A 15,574-nucleotide genomic window follows, 5' to 3' on the forward strand; every position below is an offset into this window, starting at 1 on the left:
ATGAGCAATTTCAAGATACTTGTTATTTTTTTATATATGAAAAGACAGTAAACGTTTTCCAAATTTTTATTCCAAGATTTTTTTAATGAAAAATTCTGCATGCTTATAAGTTTATTGAATTCACATGATATACAGATCCAAGAGAGACGCAAATGTGCATTACAAGAAGGCACACAATCGTTCCAGGACAGATGGATTTTTGTTGCTGAGAAAGATGAGCTCTTTCTTTCCTTCTTCAGATAGACCTGTTGGTAACATAAGAGATACTAAAAATGGGTTTTGTAACATACATAATAGGTTATTCTGACTTCAAGTCATGTCAGAATGATCTTAAAGGGTTAGTTCACCCAAAAATGAAAATTATGTCATTAATGACTGCCCTCAAGTCGTTCAAAGCCCGTAAGACCTCCGTTCATCTTCAGAACACAGTTTAAGATATTTTAGATTTAATCCAAGAGCTTTCTGCCCCTCCATCGAAAATGTATGTACAATATAATGTCCTTGACCAGAAAGGAATTAAAGACATTAAATTAGTCCATGTGACATCAGTGTGTAAGAATGTTTTGAAGCATCAAAAATACATTCCAAAAATATCAAAAACTATTACTTTATTCAGCATTGTATTGTCTTCCGGTTCTATTGTCAATCTGCATTCAGTGATGCTGATGACCTAAGACGCTGCTACGTGTAATCCGGTGTGCCCGAGCTTTAAATATTACAAAACAATATTAGCAAACATGTCTAAGGATTGAAACAGAGGAAGACTTGCATTTTTTTTTTGCCCAGCCATATTTATTTGAACCCGAATACACGGACGCACCAGATAACACGTCAGCAGCGTCTCAAGTCATCAGCGTAACTGAAACCGGTTTGACAACAGAACCGGAAGACAACACAATTCTGAATAAAGTTGTAGTTTTGGGGAATATTTTTGGACCAAAATGTATTTTCGATGCTTCAAAACATTGTAACTAACCCACTGATGTCACATGGACTACTTTGATGATGTCTTTAATTTCATTCTAGCCAAGGACAATATGGAGGGACAGAAAGCTCTTGGACTAAATCTAAAATATTTTAAACTGTGTTCTGAAGATGAACAGAGGTCTTACGGGCTTGGAACGATATGAGGATGAGTCATTAATGACATAATTTTTATTTTTGGGTGAACTAACCCTTTAATTTACGAGATGAATATGTGAACATAGCTTTTTCAAATATAGGTTTTATAAAGGCATTTTTTGGTTCTGTAGATATAAAATAGCTATAAATACTAAACAAGCTTCCTACTTTGCCAGGAAGTGAAAAAGAGAGAATGAAAAAAAGACATTGCCTGTTGCTTTCATTTTATTCAGTCCAAAAATCACATGAACGCACATTAAATCATAATTATGACTTGAACATTATTCTCTTTACATCTAGTGCTGCTGCCATTGTCCACTGATTGTACCTCAAACACACAAACACAAACTTACTGTGCGGATGCTGCAGCCAGTTACGGTCTAAATAGTACAGATAACAGCTCTCAAACTCCTTCTCATTGTAGATGGGCACAGAAACTGGCACAAAAGGTTCCATTTTATCAAACCCCTCCTGATAGACAGAAATAGGGGAAACAAGAGAGTGAGAGAAAGAATGAGAAGAGAAAATACGTTAAGCCCTTTTAACAAATCTAGATGATACATGCAACAGCCTCAAAAGTTCTGCAAATGCTTCAAAGTCTATTGTTGAAGTAAAAATCTAAAAACAAAACTCTGTTAACTTAGGGCATTTACACTGCAGTTTAATGGAAAAAAAAGGCATAATGAGCTTTTGTGAGTGAGGGATGCTGACCTCTCCTAGTAACTCATTGGGAAGGTAAGCAGACCGTGGCTTGAACAGGGACCCGGTCTGAGACAGTGCTGTGAGAATGGCACCTCCACGCTTTAACAGAGAGCAATATAAAGTGAAAGTAAAAGCATGTTCACACCTAGGAAGATAACTAGAGCGATAATGATAAAGAGTTAGTTCTGAGAATCATGCCAAATGTAAGAAAACAGCAGAGTCCACACCACAACTATAATGATAATGACACAGTGAAACGATATAGTCAAAATCACTTTCAGAAGGACTTTTTACAGCTGGTGAAGGATAAAAACATTGACAGCCAATCAGAATCCATCCTGCTTTAAGAGCTTGAGCATTTAAAGCAGCAAACTTATAAACGGAATTAACAGAACAATATTACTGTATATGCAGGTGTGGACACTAATATAGTTATCATTTAGTTATATTTTCTTGGTGTGAACATGCCTTAAATTGAGAGTAAACAACTCACTGTGAGTACAATCTGTATTATAATAATAAGTGAGAGGTTTTTTTACCCAATCGTTTTTCATCATCTTCCTCAGATTATGGATCAGAGTCAGTTCCTCTGGCTCAAACTGCATAAAATGAATGATACTAATTATTTAATAACATGAATATAATAATGTTTTTTTTTTTTAATATGAATTCATATTTTATACTGGCTAATTTATGCCAACGTACCATAGTCTTGTCTTCCTTTTTTAGAGATGTTTGTCCCCACAGAGCATTTACTCCATCCACAGCCACGGCCAGTTTAAAGGCCCCCTCGCCATCAGTGGCGCCCCCTGCCTGAAGCCTCAGCTCTCGCATCACTGCACCCACCACATCACTGCTGCTCTTCATGCGATTCACACCCTGTTCAAATTCAAAACAAATTATTAAAAAAAAAAATAAACATTAAATAATTCATGCATATACAAGAATAAAATAATAAAATAAGGCAACAAAGTTTATGATATCCCCAATTTAAGGTAGTAGAAATGGGGAATTTTTTTGATGAAGATGATGAAGAAAACTCACCTGATCAACAAGCTCCCCTAAAGGCTGCCCCTTCTCGGTACTTTCTCTCTTTGTCCACACATATCGCTGTGTTGTCTTTATCTGTCAATTGATAAGATTGACATCAGAGCAGCACGGTAAAAAACTAATATATATATATATATATGAGTATATATTATGAAATGTTCTAGAATTTCTACTTTATATTTAGACATTAGACAACTACATAGTCCATATTTTGTTCAAAAAATAAATTATATAAAATTTTATATAATTCAGAAATCATTCTAATATGCAGATTTGATAGTCAGGTCAAAAAACATTCATTATTATTATCAATGTTGAAAACAGTTGTGCACAATTTTGTTCAGGATTCTTTGACGAATAGAAAGTTCAAAAGAACAGCATTTATTTGAAATAGAATCTTTTGTAACATCATAAATACCTTTACTGTAACTTAATTCATCCTTTCCCCCGAAAAATTATTATGTTTTTAAAACATTAAAAATCTTACCAATCCAAAACTTTTGACTGGTAGTGTACTGTGTACATAAATATATATTTTTACATAATTTGTTTCCGTGGACCAGACAGTGTGAAAATGTGATCTACTCCCCTAATTTCATATCAATAAACCCTAATAAACACACCTTGGATAAAAAGCGTTCATTGGTGATTTTGAAGTTCTTCAGCCATTGGGAAGCCTGAATCGGCTGGTCAAAGCGTGAGGGGCGAGAGGAAGAGGGTAGCAGCTCTTTACAGTTCTTGACCCACAGATGAGCTACAGAGAGAACATCACAACATCATCAGACTCCAAACTTCACATCATCTTGCATTTTGATTGAGTGAGTGCAGCTCACCATCAGGTATGTGCAGGATCAGCCAGCCCTGAGTGTAACAGTAATGCAGGGCATGACACAAAGACATCGTCTTTCCAGAGCCAGTATCTCCATCTAAAGCACATTGTCAAGGAATGTGTGAAATATGGAAGAGAAATATGCACAAAATAAAACAGTTGACTGGAAATTTTCTGTTTGAGGATACACAGTATACAACGCAGGGGTGGATTGCTGTAATCAGCTTTTTTAAGATATGAGATAAGCTCCAGCGCTGGCGGCCTCACCATCACACAGCCTTCATTAAATGTCTTAACCTGAAACAAGAGTACCAAGATGTATTAGACATGAATAAGAGTACTAACACGTCCAGGCAACTTCAACCACAAACATCATGCCAATTCTATTTAGACTATATTAAATATATACTAAAGTGTTCCACACAGAGAATACTGTTCCCAAACCTGCAACTGAAAACGTGGAGGCAGTCCATGGGGGAAGAGTTTTTGGATGTGAGCTGGGGGGATTGTGTAGTATTGCCCAGTATGCCTTTCTGAATGGCATGCCTGAGGAAAAAAAAGAGAGAGGGTTGGCGAAGAGTACGAAATGTCACAACATAAAGAGCTTTTCAATAACATGTTTTCAATTCTGTCCATTCCATAAGTTTTTAGAACGTACTGGATCCTGCTCTGAAGTTCTGAAGACTGACAGCGGATTCAGCTCAGCTGATGATGCTTCAGCAACAACCGCCTCCAGCTGCCGGCCACTTCCTTGGATGTGGAGATGTCTGAATTTCTGTGTGACCTGAATATGACAATCTGTTGTTATGAGTGATCTGTCCTGTAAAATGTTTTTAAATTTTGGTATATTTATAGATATATATAAAAGGTAAGCAAAACTTACTGTTGGGCGCAATCGCGAGGACAATTTGTGCAGATTCATATTCTGAAACAAAAACAAATCAATTTGTCCATTTAACCAGAGATGTTCTTAGTGTAATCAGGTTGACAACCTATGCTCACATTATAACGGTTAAGCTGATGACTTGTTATGCAAGCGTCTAATTATGGACATTAAGTTATATGTTTTCCGAAATGAATTCCTTTAATGTTATTCTCAGAGAGTCTCGTAGATCTCCAGGTCTTTCACCTTGCGAGAGAAATGCTGGCTATGAAAGTGCATGAGGTATGATGCGGCTGTTACACACCATGTAACGTTAGGCTACAAAAAACAAACATAATAAGACAATGACTTACCACTAGATTTGTCAGATGCTTAGAAAACAAATTGTCAGTAAAATGCTACATGTAGATTGATAACCACGTATTGCTGATTGTTGCGAACGGTCGTACTGTCACTGGCCACTGCCGATGGAGGTCGCCATCATTGTTTCAGCCGACGTCGGAAGTTACGTCATTACGCAAATGACGAATATCACCAAGAGGTCAAGGTTTGGCTGGTAAGCGTCAGATTTTAATTAAGTGAATTAAATTAATACGCAAATGCGTTTTAATATATAAATGGTTATGATTGAAAGCCTCTGCTGGTTATTATGATCCATTATGCTTCGTTTTTATTCACTGGCGGCCAATCGCAAGTAGCCTGACGAAAGCTAAATCTTTCTGCATCTATCCAGTGGGTTTAAACCCTGTTTAAACTCTGTTTCACCTTGTCACGGACCCATTCAATGTTTAAATATGAAAATACAAAATGTTTACTTTAAACCCATTTTACATTTTGCGCCATTTTTTTATTATTATTATTATTTTTTTTAAAGTTAATTGATAGCAGGATATAAAATGTCAAAGGTGTTAAAATCGATAGAACTACCACATATTTTTATGGTGCATAATTTCCAATGATGGTACATTGCTACCTATCCGAAATTTCTACAATTTCTATGTTATATTGTTGCACCAATAGGTGGCGACATTTGAATGTATTTTTGTTCATTATGAATGAGTCATCAATAATTGATGATTAAATTGTTCATCATAATTGAACTGATTCGTTCAAAAACACTAATCCATTCAGGAACAAAAACTGTGTTGCTCGAAGACCTGCAACGTGACTTTCTACAGCAGGTAAACAACTTAATTGTATCGTGAGTTTCTTTTCAGAAATCCATGCATGCACTTGGAAATATTGTATGCATCTAAACAATAGTTTTCAAGTAAATCAAATGCAATTAATGACGTTCAGTAATCAATATATCTAATTTTTGTTAATATCTCTACTCCATCTAAATTTGTTTTGAGACAAATGTTTCCCTCTTTTGAGTGGGAAATATTTTGTAGAGTTCTTCACTTGGACAAATTATGTGAAAGAAACACTACAGTAGGCCTACATTTTTTAATTCGAAGCCATTGAATATAATATGGTTTTGTAATTCTGAATGTGAAACCATGGTACATTTATTTTTTTGAATGTCCCTATTCTTCTCTCTTTTGGCCTGAGATGTCACGAATTCTGATAAATCTATCCAAAGTTTTACTTCACTCAACATTTCAAGCAGTTACTGTTTTTTTTTCTTTTTATGAAATTTTCATAGCAAGTGGAGTGATTTAAAATCCTATTTTCTTCGTTTGCAAACAGCCCCTGTGATAAATTTTGATATCCCTAAAATTATTTTGTAATAATAATAATATAAAAAATAATAATTAAGATAATATAATAATATAAAGCATTGGTTTCTCTTAATTAAATCAAGGTTAAACCACTTTACTTTAATGATGTCTTTACTACCTTTTTGGGGCTTGAAAGTGGTAGTTGCGTAGGCTGCCAATGGAGGGACAGAAAGCTCTCAGATTTCATTAAAAGGATTTGTATTTTGAAGATGAATGGATGTCTTATGTGTTTGAAATGACATGATGCTATAGTAATTAATGACAGAATTTTCATTTTTGGGTGAACTAACCCTTTAAGTCTTTTTAAGTCATCAACTTAGGCCTGGTTTCACAGAAAGGGTTTAGATAAGCCAGTATTTGGCCTTCAATTAGGGCATTTAAGTTGCTTTTATAAACATGCCTTAGAAAAAAAAACATTAGTGGTGTGCATCAGTAAAGTTGCTTTCAGTTAAAACAGCCCATACATGCATTTTTAGTCTGGGACTAAAGCCTATTTTGTAAAATTGTGGAGAAATCTTTTCTGTTTTGAGTTTAAACAGGCTAATAAACAAGGATTTGATTCTCGATTGAAAGTCCATTCATTTTTATTTATGTATTTATTTTATTGTTATGTATGACACATAGGCTATGCAATTACATAACATGCTTAGTCAGTACATATGCATTTACATAACTTGCATATAAAATTGTAAAATGTGTTTTGCAGTTTGTATAGTAGCCTATAGATAGGCCTATAGCTAGCTACTTGTTTTATGTGTGCAACTACAAATAAGTAGGCTATAGATACAAAATATGTATTGTAACAACAGAACCCATTGGTATTTCAAGAGCCAGATGTCTGGGCACAAAGTTTGTAGCGGCCCCTTGGATTTACTGATCAAGACGCAGAGAGTTTCAAACGGGTGTCGATTTATTTATGCCTCTCAACGTGCACCATGCACCATGAACACCGTGAAAACTACAAAATAAACAGAAGTACAAAATGCTTCAATGTAGTTTCACAAATAATTACACATAAATAATGTTCACATATTAATCATGTTTACACACAATGCAAATCATTTTTAACTAACAACCAATATTACTATGAAATGTTTTTAAGCCTTTATGACAAAAATATCACATGCTTTTACATGAAATACAATAAGGTTGCTCACAGAGATGATATTGCTTGTATATTGACGACATGTGCAATTAACCATAAACAAATCAAGTAGTAAGATTTCTTTTCCTTAAAATCCCTTCTAATGACAATAAACTAGACACATTTTCATACCTCATTCCGCTATCCAAGGACGCTATTCAAATAGTTTCCACCATCAGCTATCGTGCTCTCTTGACACTCTCACAGTTCGTAGGTCTTAGAAATAACACGTACAAACAATACAAAATAATAAAATCACAATGAGAACACTTTCTTTACAAGAATCAAAGGGATGAACATGAAAAATAACTACATGTTTAACAGTTTTACCGTTCTTCCGACGACACGTGAGCATCACATTATGAGGAGAGAGTGGCAGGAAGTTTTTTGCGTCACAAACACATTAGAAGAAGAAAATGCGCCTTTTTCAAAATAAAAGCCAAACAGACAAAGTGACACCGTAGAACTATAAATATAATAATAATATAATATAAAATATTTATATAAATGTAATACTATGTAAGATAATATTAAAGTGATTTATCAGACATTTACACTCCCACCAAATCCTAGTACCATGAATGAACAAATATACAGAGTGAATGAATTGTACAGGATTTCTTGACTCTAAGAAATGAATAGCCTTAACTTAAGCTATCAGAGGTGTAACTATATAGCCTCACAGATAATAAACTGGTGTGCAGTGATGTCGATTGCTTTCTTCTAATCAGTTCTCAAGAAGGAGCACCAATTTTTTGATCGGTCTCTCAATTACTGAGGGCTTGGATGGAAGATCTTGTTTTTTATAAGGTTTCCTCTCCCCAACTTGCACCTTAACTCGACGAACTAAGCCATCACTACCCTGAACAGTCTCAATCACTCGTCCAAGCTGCCACTGATTTCTTGGGAGATGGTCATCTTTAATAATGACAATATCATTCACATTGAGGTTGCGCTGAGGTGAGTGCCATTTCTGTCGTATGGACAAGTTCAACAGATACTCCCTTTTCCAGCGGCTCCAGAACTGTTCAATAAGATACTGAACTCTTCTCCACCTCCTTGTCGCATACAGGTCCTCCTTGACAAATACTCCAGGAGGAGGAAGAGCAACTTTAGATTTCATCATTATGAGGTGATTCGGTGTTATAGGCTCCAGTGCCTGAGGATCATTGAGTCCATCCACTGTTAACGGGCGGCTGTTAACAATAGCCATGGCCTCATATAGCAGTGTTCTGAGGGAGGCGTCATCAAGTCGGCCTGGGCACTGTGCAAAGGTGGCATTCAACACGTTTCTAACAGTTCTGATCTGGCGTTCCCAGACACCGCCTGCTTGACTGTCAGAGGGAGCATTGAAAACAAATTCGCACTGCTTCTCAGTCAGGAAGATTTCCAGTTGCTTAGTGTCACATTGTTTAAGTGCTTCCTTGAGCTCATTCCTAGCGCCAACAAAATTAGAGCCTTGGTCACAGCGCAGTTGTTGAACAGCTCCTCTCAGGCTGATGAAGCATCTCAATGAGTTGATGAATGAGTCTGTTGACAAATCTTCGAGCATTTCAATGTGAACTGCTCTAGAGTACAGACATGTGAAAATCAAGCCGTATCTTTTGTATTCTTTGCGGGCTTTCTTTACAATAAAAGGGCCGAAACAGTCCATGCCACTGCATGTGAAAGGTGCTGAGGCTTCGACGCGTTCTTTGGGAAGTTCGGCCATTTGCTGTGTTTCTGTCGGCCGTCGCAGTTTTCTGCAAAACACACAAGCGTGTATCAGCTTGGCGACCAACTTGCTCCCACCAATTACCCAGAATCCATTGGCCCGAAGCTCCATTAAAGTCTGGCTTCGCCCCTGATGACATGTCTTAGCGTGGAAATGGGACACAATCAGCTGGGTGATGTGACTGTTGTTTGGTAGGATGACTGGGTGCTTGACTTTGTAACCTAGCGATGACTGGTTTAATCTCCCACCAACACGAAGAAGTCCTTCAGACAAGATAGGGTCAAGGCGAAAAAGAGAGTTTGATTTCGGAAGGTCCTTTTTGCTCTGAAGCATCTTAATCTCCTGGGGGAAGGCTTGCTGCTGTACGATCTTAATCACTTCATCTGCAGCCTTTGCACGCTCCTTAACAGTCACATACTCACTGTATTGTTTCTGTTTAGATCCCAACCTCTTGATTCTTGCCACCACTTTAAGAATTGTTGTCCAGGAGGAAAACTGACTCAAACGCCTGAGGATGTCATTGCAGTTTTTGACTTCAGTAGCAAGCACCTGAATTGTCTTGACCTCAGGATCCCCAACAAGTAATTCTGATGGAGCGCTGGGTGTTAGAAGTAATTCACGCTCCCAGAGAAACTTTGGACCACGCAGCCAGTTTGTTGCATGAATGTCTGAAGCACGAAGACCACGGGAAGCATGATCTGCCGGGTTTTCTGCAGTATCCACATAGTGCCACTGACTGGGATCACTGTTATCCCTTATCAGCTGAACACGGTTCGCAACAAATATGTGGAACCTACGGGCATCATTGCTAATGTACCCAAGCACAACTTGCGAATCTGTCCAGAAAACCTCTTCGTCAATCTTCATGTCAAGTTCACCTCTTAACATGACACTGACTTTCGTAGAAACCACTGCTGCTGCGAGTTCTAGTCTTGGGATACTTGTGACCTTTGAGGGCGCAACTCTTGCTTTCCCCAACACGAGACTGCAATGGACTTCATCCATGTCATTTTTATACCTGAGGTAAGAACATGCACCGTACCCTACGCAGCTGGCATCCGAAAAATGGTGCAGCTCCACTCTGACAATGTTACGGAAGTCATATGGGTGGTAACATCTCGGAATTGAAACCTCTTTCAACCTGTGAAGCCCATTTATCCACTCCTCCCACCGTGGCTTCATATCTTCTGGGAGTGGATCATCCCATCCGATGCCTCTGTGACACAGCTCTTGAAGTATACGCTTTCCAGTTAGGCTGAATGGAGCGATGAACCCAAGTGGATCATAAAGAGAGGCAATGACAGAAAGGCAACCACGCCGGGTTGAAGGCTGATCCTTTAAGCTGCTGCTAAAGCTGAAAGTGTCTGTTTTAATAGACCATTGAATGCCGAGTGCACGCTCTGATAGGGTTGGATCAAGTCCTAGAGGTTTGATGGTTGCTGCTCTTTCTGAGGGATCTAAGGAGGCGAGGGCTGCTTCCTCATTTGAGTTGAATTTATGGAGGCGTAGACCTCCTCTTTTGCACAACTCCTGTGACTCAGTGATCAGTTTCTTGGCTTCCTCGACCGATGGGACGCTGACTAGCCCGTCATCAACATAAAAGCTCTTCTCTACAAATGTTGACGCTAATGGATAGGTAGCTTTGTGTTGCCGAGCCAGATATTTCAAGCCAAAATTGGCGCATCCTGGGGACGAGGCAGCTCCGAAGAGATGAACCGCCATTCTGTATTCTTGTGGCTCCTTCTCCAAATCTCCACCTTTCCACCAGAGGAATTTCAGATAATTCCGGGATTCGGGAGTGACAGAGAACTGATAAAACATTCTCTCGATATCACAGATAATCGCTACGGCCTCCTTCCTGAAGCGGCAAAGAACTCCTACCAGAGGATTGATAAGATCAGGCCCAGTTAGTAGAGTGTCGTTTAGAGAGACTCCATGGAATTTGGCTGAACAGTCAAATACAACTCTCAGCTTGTCTGGTTTTCTGGGGTGATAGATACCGTGATGCGGAAGGTACCACTCAGTCTCTCCAGCAGATGTTGCAGGGGCAGGCTCTGCATCACCCCTGCTAATTGTTTCTTCCATGAATGTTTTGTATTGATCAAAATATTGTTTATTGGTCTTTAATTTCTTCTTAAGGCACTGCAGTCGAACCGTGGCTAGCCTCTTGTTGTTCGATAGTTTGGGTGGACTGTTGCCCTTGAAAGGGAGGGGCATCTCATAATGTCCATCTTTCTTCTGCGTGATGTTGTCACTGAGGAACTGTATAAAATGAACATCGTTCTGTGACACATATTTATCTTCATAAGTTCTCTCTGTGAAGTCTGATTCTAGGGCCTTTAGAACATCTGTTGCCAATGGAATTGGCAGTTCTTTTACTGTGAGCCGATGCACAAAGCTCTGACTTCCTTGTCTGTCAAGGTGAGGGTTTGATGAGCCTATGATACTCCATCCTAGATTTGATCTCTGTGCAAACGGTTGATTTTTCTCACCAATAATAACCTCAAGAGGAGCCAGTGCTGCTGGACAGTCATATCCGATCAGGAGCCCTACATCACAGTCTTGAAGGGGTGGTAGCTTATCTGCCAGATGTCTGAGATGAGGCCACTGTAATGCTGTTTCCTTTGTTGGGACATAAGACTTGTCCACCGGAATAAAGTCACGACTGTAAGCCTGCTGCATTTGGATGTGGTTCTTAGAATGCAGTCCTCGAACTTGTAGACCATGGACGTTTTTGCTAGATATGACTGTGTCAATAGCCGTCATAGTACTCAATTTTAGTTTGACTGGTTGGGCATCTACATTCAGCTTGTCAAGTACATCTTCTAAAATAAACGTTGAGTCACTCTGGGTGTCCAGTATTGCGTACGTAAGTACTTCTCTGTGTGGCTCTTGTATTGAAGACACAAGGACTGGGACGATACTTGAGGTAGCGGAAGCACGTTGTGTTGATGTATGGGATACGACCTTGTGCGTTTCAAAGCTTGCATGGTTTTCTGTGGAAGTGGTGCCGTTCGTTGTTGCTTCCACAGGTCTTTGTTTCCTGTCTTCGTGCAAGCAGGTTGGGTGACGACGGCTGCATATGTTGCATGTGTGTCGCCTCTTACACTCTTTGGTCATGTGACCCTTCCTCAGGCACCCAAAGCAGAGCCGATTTTCACAGATGAATGCTTTTTTGTCTTCACTACTTTTCGCTGCGAAGGTGGGACATTTGGTGATGTTATGAACTTCACTTTTACAGACAGAGCAAGGTGATTTTGGTTTACTGCCATTTGTTTCTTGTTTCTCCTGAGCGAAACTCTTTGCTTGTGTGTTTGTGTTGAAAGCTCTGGCTCTCTTTGGTAATCTTTCCTCTGTTGCCTTGAAATTCATCAACAATGGAGAAGCAATAGGGTTACAAGCTATCCGCGCCTCTTTGCTCAGGAACTTTGTAAAGCATGCAAGATCTGGATAGCTGCCAGATGTGTCAAGTTCCTCTACAACAATTCGACTCCACTTGCGCACAATCCATTCCGGTAGTTTTTTGAGCAACTTGTGGTTTTCCTCACAATCGTTAAGGATAGCTAGTCCTTTGACATGTGGGATTGCCTCAGTGCAGCCTTGAAGGAAATCGGCGAACGCTTGTAGTGCTAGTGGGTCGTTTGTGTTGATTTTCGGCCATCTCATGAGCTTATCTCGGAACGCCTTTTGTATGATGAACGGGTTCCCATATCTGTCATGTAAGACTTTCCATGCTCCATGGTATGCACTATCTGAATCTCGATAAAAGAAACCTTCTACAGCTTTGCGCGCCTCTCCAGCAAGATAATTTTTGAGATAAAACATCTTTTCACTTGGTGGGAGGGGTTTTCTGTCAATGAGAGATATGAATGACATCTTCCAATCTGTAAACTGTAAAGGGTCACCACTGAACGTGGTTGGTTCAGGGACTGGCAAGCGGTTCATGCTTAATGAGCTGGCGATTGCTTGGGCTAGACTGACAGATTCTTGGGTCATTGTCCCTTCAGGAGCAGCTTGGTGAGGTTGGAAGGATGCAGCATCAGGATTTAATCGAGGTTCAGTTTCTGATTTGTAGCGAGCAAAGTAAGTTTTGTCAATCCCCTCATCATGGTTCTCAGAACCTTCAAAATCATCATATGCTCTCACACGCGCTGTTGCTATGGCAACGTCTTTTGCTGCTTGTAACTGCTGCAATTTGGCTCTTTCTTGTTCCAACTGTTGTTGCATTTCTACCTCCTTTTGTTTCATTTCTACTAACATTTTCGCCTCTTTAAGTTTCCATTCATTCTCTAACTTGTGAAGATGTGCTTGCTGTGTTTGGATTTCTTTCATGGCTTTTGATTGTTCCAGCTTAGCCGCAAGTTCTGCTTGTGCATTTACTCTACTGCTGTTGGTACTGGCTGAGCTGGAGTGGTTGCTAAGTCTCTCTGGTGACTCCGCTGAGCTTACCGTTTCAGTTTTAGTGTGGCCAAAGACAGATCCATATTCTTCTTTGTTTAATGTTTCTCTTACTCTTTCCTTCTCAAGTTGGTCATTATAATCTTGATTAATAGTCTCTAAACGGTTACTTATGAGATCACAAATGTCTTTTGTTAGTGTAACACAGGCATCCATTTTCTTTACAATCTCTGGTGTTGTGTTACCGTTGCGTAGGATAGGTTCATACTGCTGGCTTACGTCACCATGCTTCGCTTGAATGTCTTTCTGTAATTCATTAAGGTCTTCTGGTGAACAGAGGGTCTTTAATTTTTTCCTAGTCTCCCTTGCTATTAGCTTCCAAGCGTCATAGGTCTTGTTAAATGCTTTCTCACGTTTTCTGGTGTCTTGGTCATGCATCTCTTGGCCTTTCTCTGTTAGCTTTCGTTCACGTGAGCTGGACCTGACTGCTGTGTCTTTAAGCGACATCTTGTTTGTTTGTGCTGCTGCTTTAAGTCGAGTGTAACCTTTGATTGTCCTATGCCTGAATTCACACTTGTAAGCTGTAGTTATCTTTTACCACAGAGTAATGTTACCAAGCACTTACAGATTATGGACATCCAAAAGGATTTTTGTATAAAACAGTAACAACAATTCACCCTTTTCATAAATAAACGACACAAGCGCTTTGGTCTTGAAATAGTCACAATTTTTAGAAGCGTTGGGAACTGAGAATTAGCTCACCAGTTATTTTGACCTTATAATACCACCTTATTATTTCAGTCACTTCAGTTACGCTGTACGTTTGACAAGAAATTGTCCATTTTTTAGCGTTTTTGCTCCTTGGCATCCAGTGTCTCTTTTTGCATCCCTAGTTGTACCTTAAGCATGCTGTTCATTTCAAGTCTTGCCTGGGTGCAGGAGTTGGATTGAAGCGATGTAAACTGGCTGGTATAAGGTTGGTAGTTGAACCTCGGATGTGATGGCGTCAGCTTCTCACCAGGGATGACAGGGCTGGTGCAGCGATGAGTTTTCACTGTAGCGGCCCCTTGGATTTACTGATCAAGACGCAGAGAGTTTCAAACGGGTGTCGATTTATTTATGCCTCTCAACGTGCACCATGCACCATGAACACCGTGAAAACTACAAAATAAACAGAAGTACAAAATGCTTCAATGTAGTTTCACAAATAATTACACATAAATAATGTTCACATATTAATCATGTTTACACACAATGCAAATCATTTTTAACTAACAACCAATATTACTATGAAATGTTTTTAAGCCTTTATGACAAAAATATCACATGCTTTTACATGAAATACAATAAGGTTGCTCACAGAGATGATATTGCTTGTATATTGACGACATGTGCAATTAACCATAAACAAATCAAGTAGTAAGATTTCTTTTCCTTAAAATCCCTTCTAATGACAATAAACTAGACACATTTTCATACCTCATTCCGCTATCCAAGGACGCTATTCAAATAGTTTCCACCATCAGCTATCGTGCTCTCTTGACACTCTCACAGTTCGTAGGTCTTAGAAATAACACGTACAAACAATACAAAATAATAAAATCACAATGAGAACACTTTCTTTACAAGAATCAAAGGGATGAACATGAAAAATAACTACATGTTTAACAGTTTTACCGTTCTTCCGACGACACGTGAGCATCACATTATGAGGAGAGAGTGGCAGGAAGTTTTTTGCGTCACAAACACATTAGAAGAAGAAAATGCGCCTTTTTCAAAATAAAAGCCAAACAGACAAAGTGACACCGTAGAACTATAAATATAATAATAATATAATATAAAATATTTATATAAATGTAATACTATGTAAGATAATATTAAAGTGATTTATCAGACATTTACAAAGTTTTCAGATGGTGGTGGTTAGTGTAGCCTAGCTATTATAGCCTATTAAATGAAATATCAAATATTGATAAACTCCAAAATATCGATAAATTCCAAAATATTC

The 15,574-nt window shown here is 38.8% G+C and overlaps 2 protein-coding genes across 3 annotated transcripts; both read right to left on the reverse strand.

Annotated features, from left to right (window-relative positions):
* Positions 1-50: 50 nt before the first annotated feature.
* dap3 (death associated protein 3) lies at positions 51-5,099 on the reverse strand. Its single transcript, XM_039680133.2, has 13 exons — positions 4,940-5,099; positions 4,587-4,628; positions 4,362-4,487; positions 4,148-4,249; positions 3,892-4,000; positions 3,708-3,800; positions 3,498-3,628; positions 2,869-2,949; positions 2,530-2,703; positions 2,364-2,423; positions 1,834-1,923; positions 1,476-1,593; positions 51-245 (listed from the first exon to the last, which is right to left on the reverse strand). The coding sequence occupies exons 2-13, from the start codon at positions 4,623-4,625 to the stop codon at positions 160-162; spliced, it is 1,209 nt and encodes a 402-aa protein (XP_039536067.1). The 5' UTR covers positions 4,626-4,628; positions 4,940-5,099; the 3' UTR covers positions 51-159.
* Positions 5,100-7,853: 2,754 nt separating this feature from the next.
* LOC120481703 (uncharacterized) lies at positions 7,854-15,463 on the reverse strand. 2 transcript variants are annotated; one of them, XM_089117575.1, is made up of 3 exons: positions 15,244-15,463; positions 15,046-15,129; positions 7,854-14,727 (listed from the first exon to the last, which is right to left on the reverse strand). In XM_089117575.1, exon 3 carries the CDS (start codon positions 14,071-14,073, stop codon positions 8,182-8,184), a length of 5,892 nt encoding a protein of 1,963 aa, XP_088973701.1. In that variant the 5' UTR covers positions 14,074-14,727; positions 15,046-15,129; positions 15,244-15,463; the 3' UTR covers positions 7,854-8,181. The 2 variants fall into 2 exon arrangements, with proteins under 2 accessions (XP_088973701.1, XP_088973700.1); XM_089117574.1 differs by having other exon boundaries at positions 15,046-15,463.
* Between the last annotated feature and the right edge of the window lie 111 nt (positions 15,464-15,574).

Source organism: Pimephales promelas, chromosome 12, assembly GCF_988280905.1.
Source record: "Pimephales promelas chromosome 12, fPimPro1.hap1.1, whole genome shotgun sequence".
In the NCBI taxonomy this organism is placed as follows: Eukaryota; Metazoa; Chordata; class Actinopteri; order Cypriniformes; family Leuciscidae; genus Pimephales; species Pimephales promelas.

What these genes read in the sequence shown, in the direction of transcription:
- dap3 (XM_039680133.2), bottom strand. Translation starts at nt 4,625, where the DNA reads ATGAATCTGCACAAATTGTCCTCGCGATTGCGCCCAACA. An exon ending in ATGAACGCTTTTTATCCAAG is followed by an intron (nt 2,950 to 3,497) that starts GTGTGTTTATTA and finishes ATCAATTGACAG; the next exon opens with ATAAAGACAACACAGCGATA. An exon ending in AAAAGGAAGACAAGACTATG is followed by an intron (nt 2,424 to 2,529) that starts GTACGTTGGCAT and finishes CATTTTATGCAG; the next exon opens with TTTGAGCCAGAGGAACTGAC.
- LOC120481703 (XM_089117575.1), bottom strand. Translation starts at nt 14,073, where the DNA reads ATGTCGCTTAAAGACACAGCAGTCAGGTCCAGCTCACGTGAACGAAAG.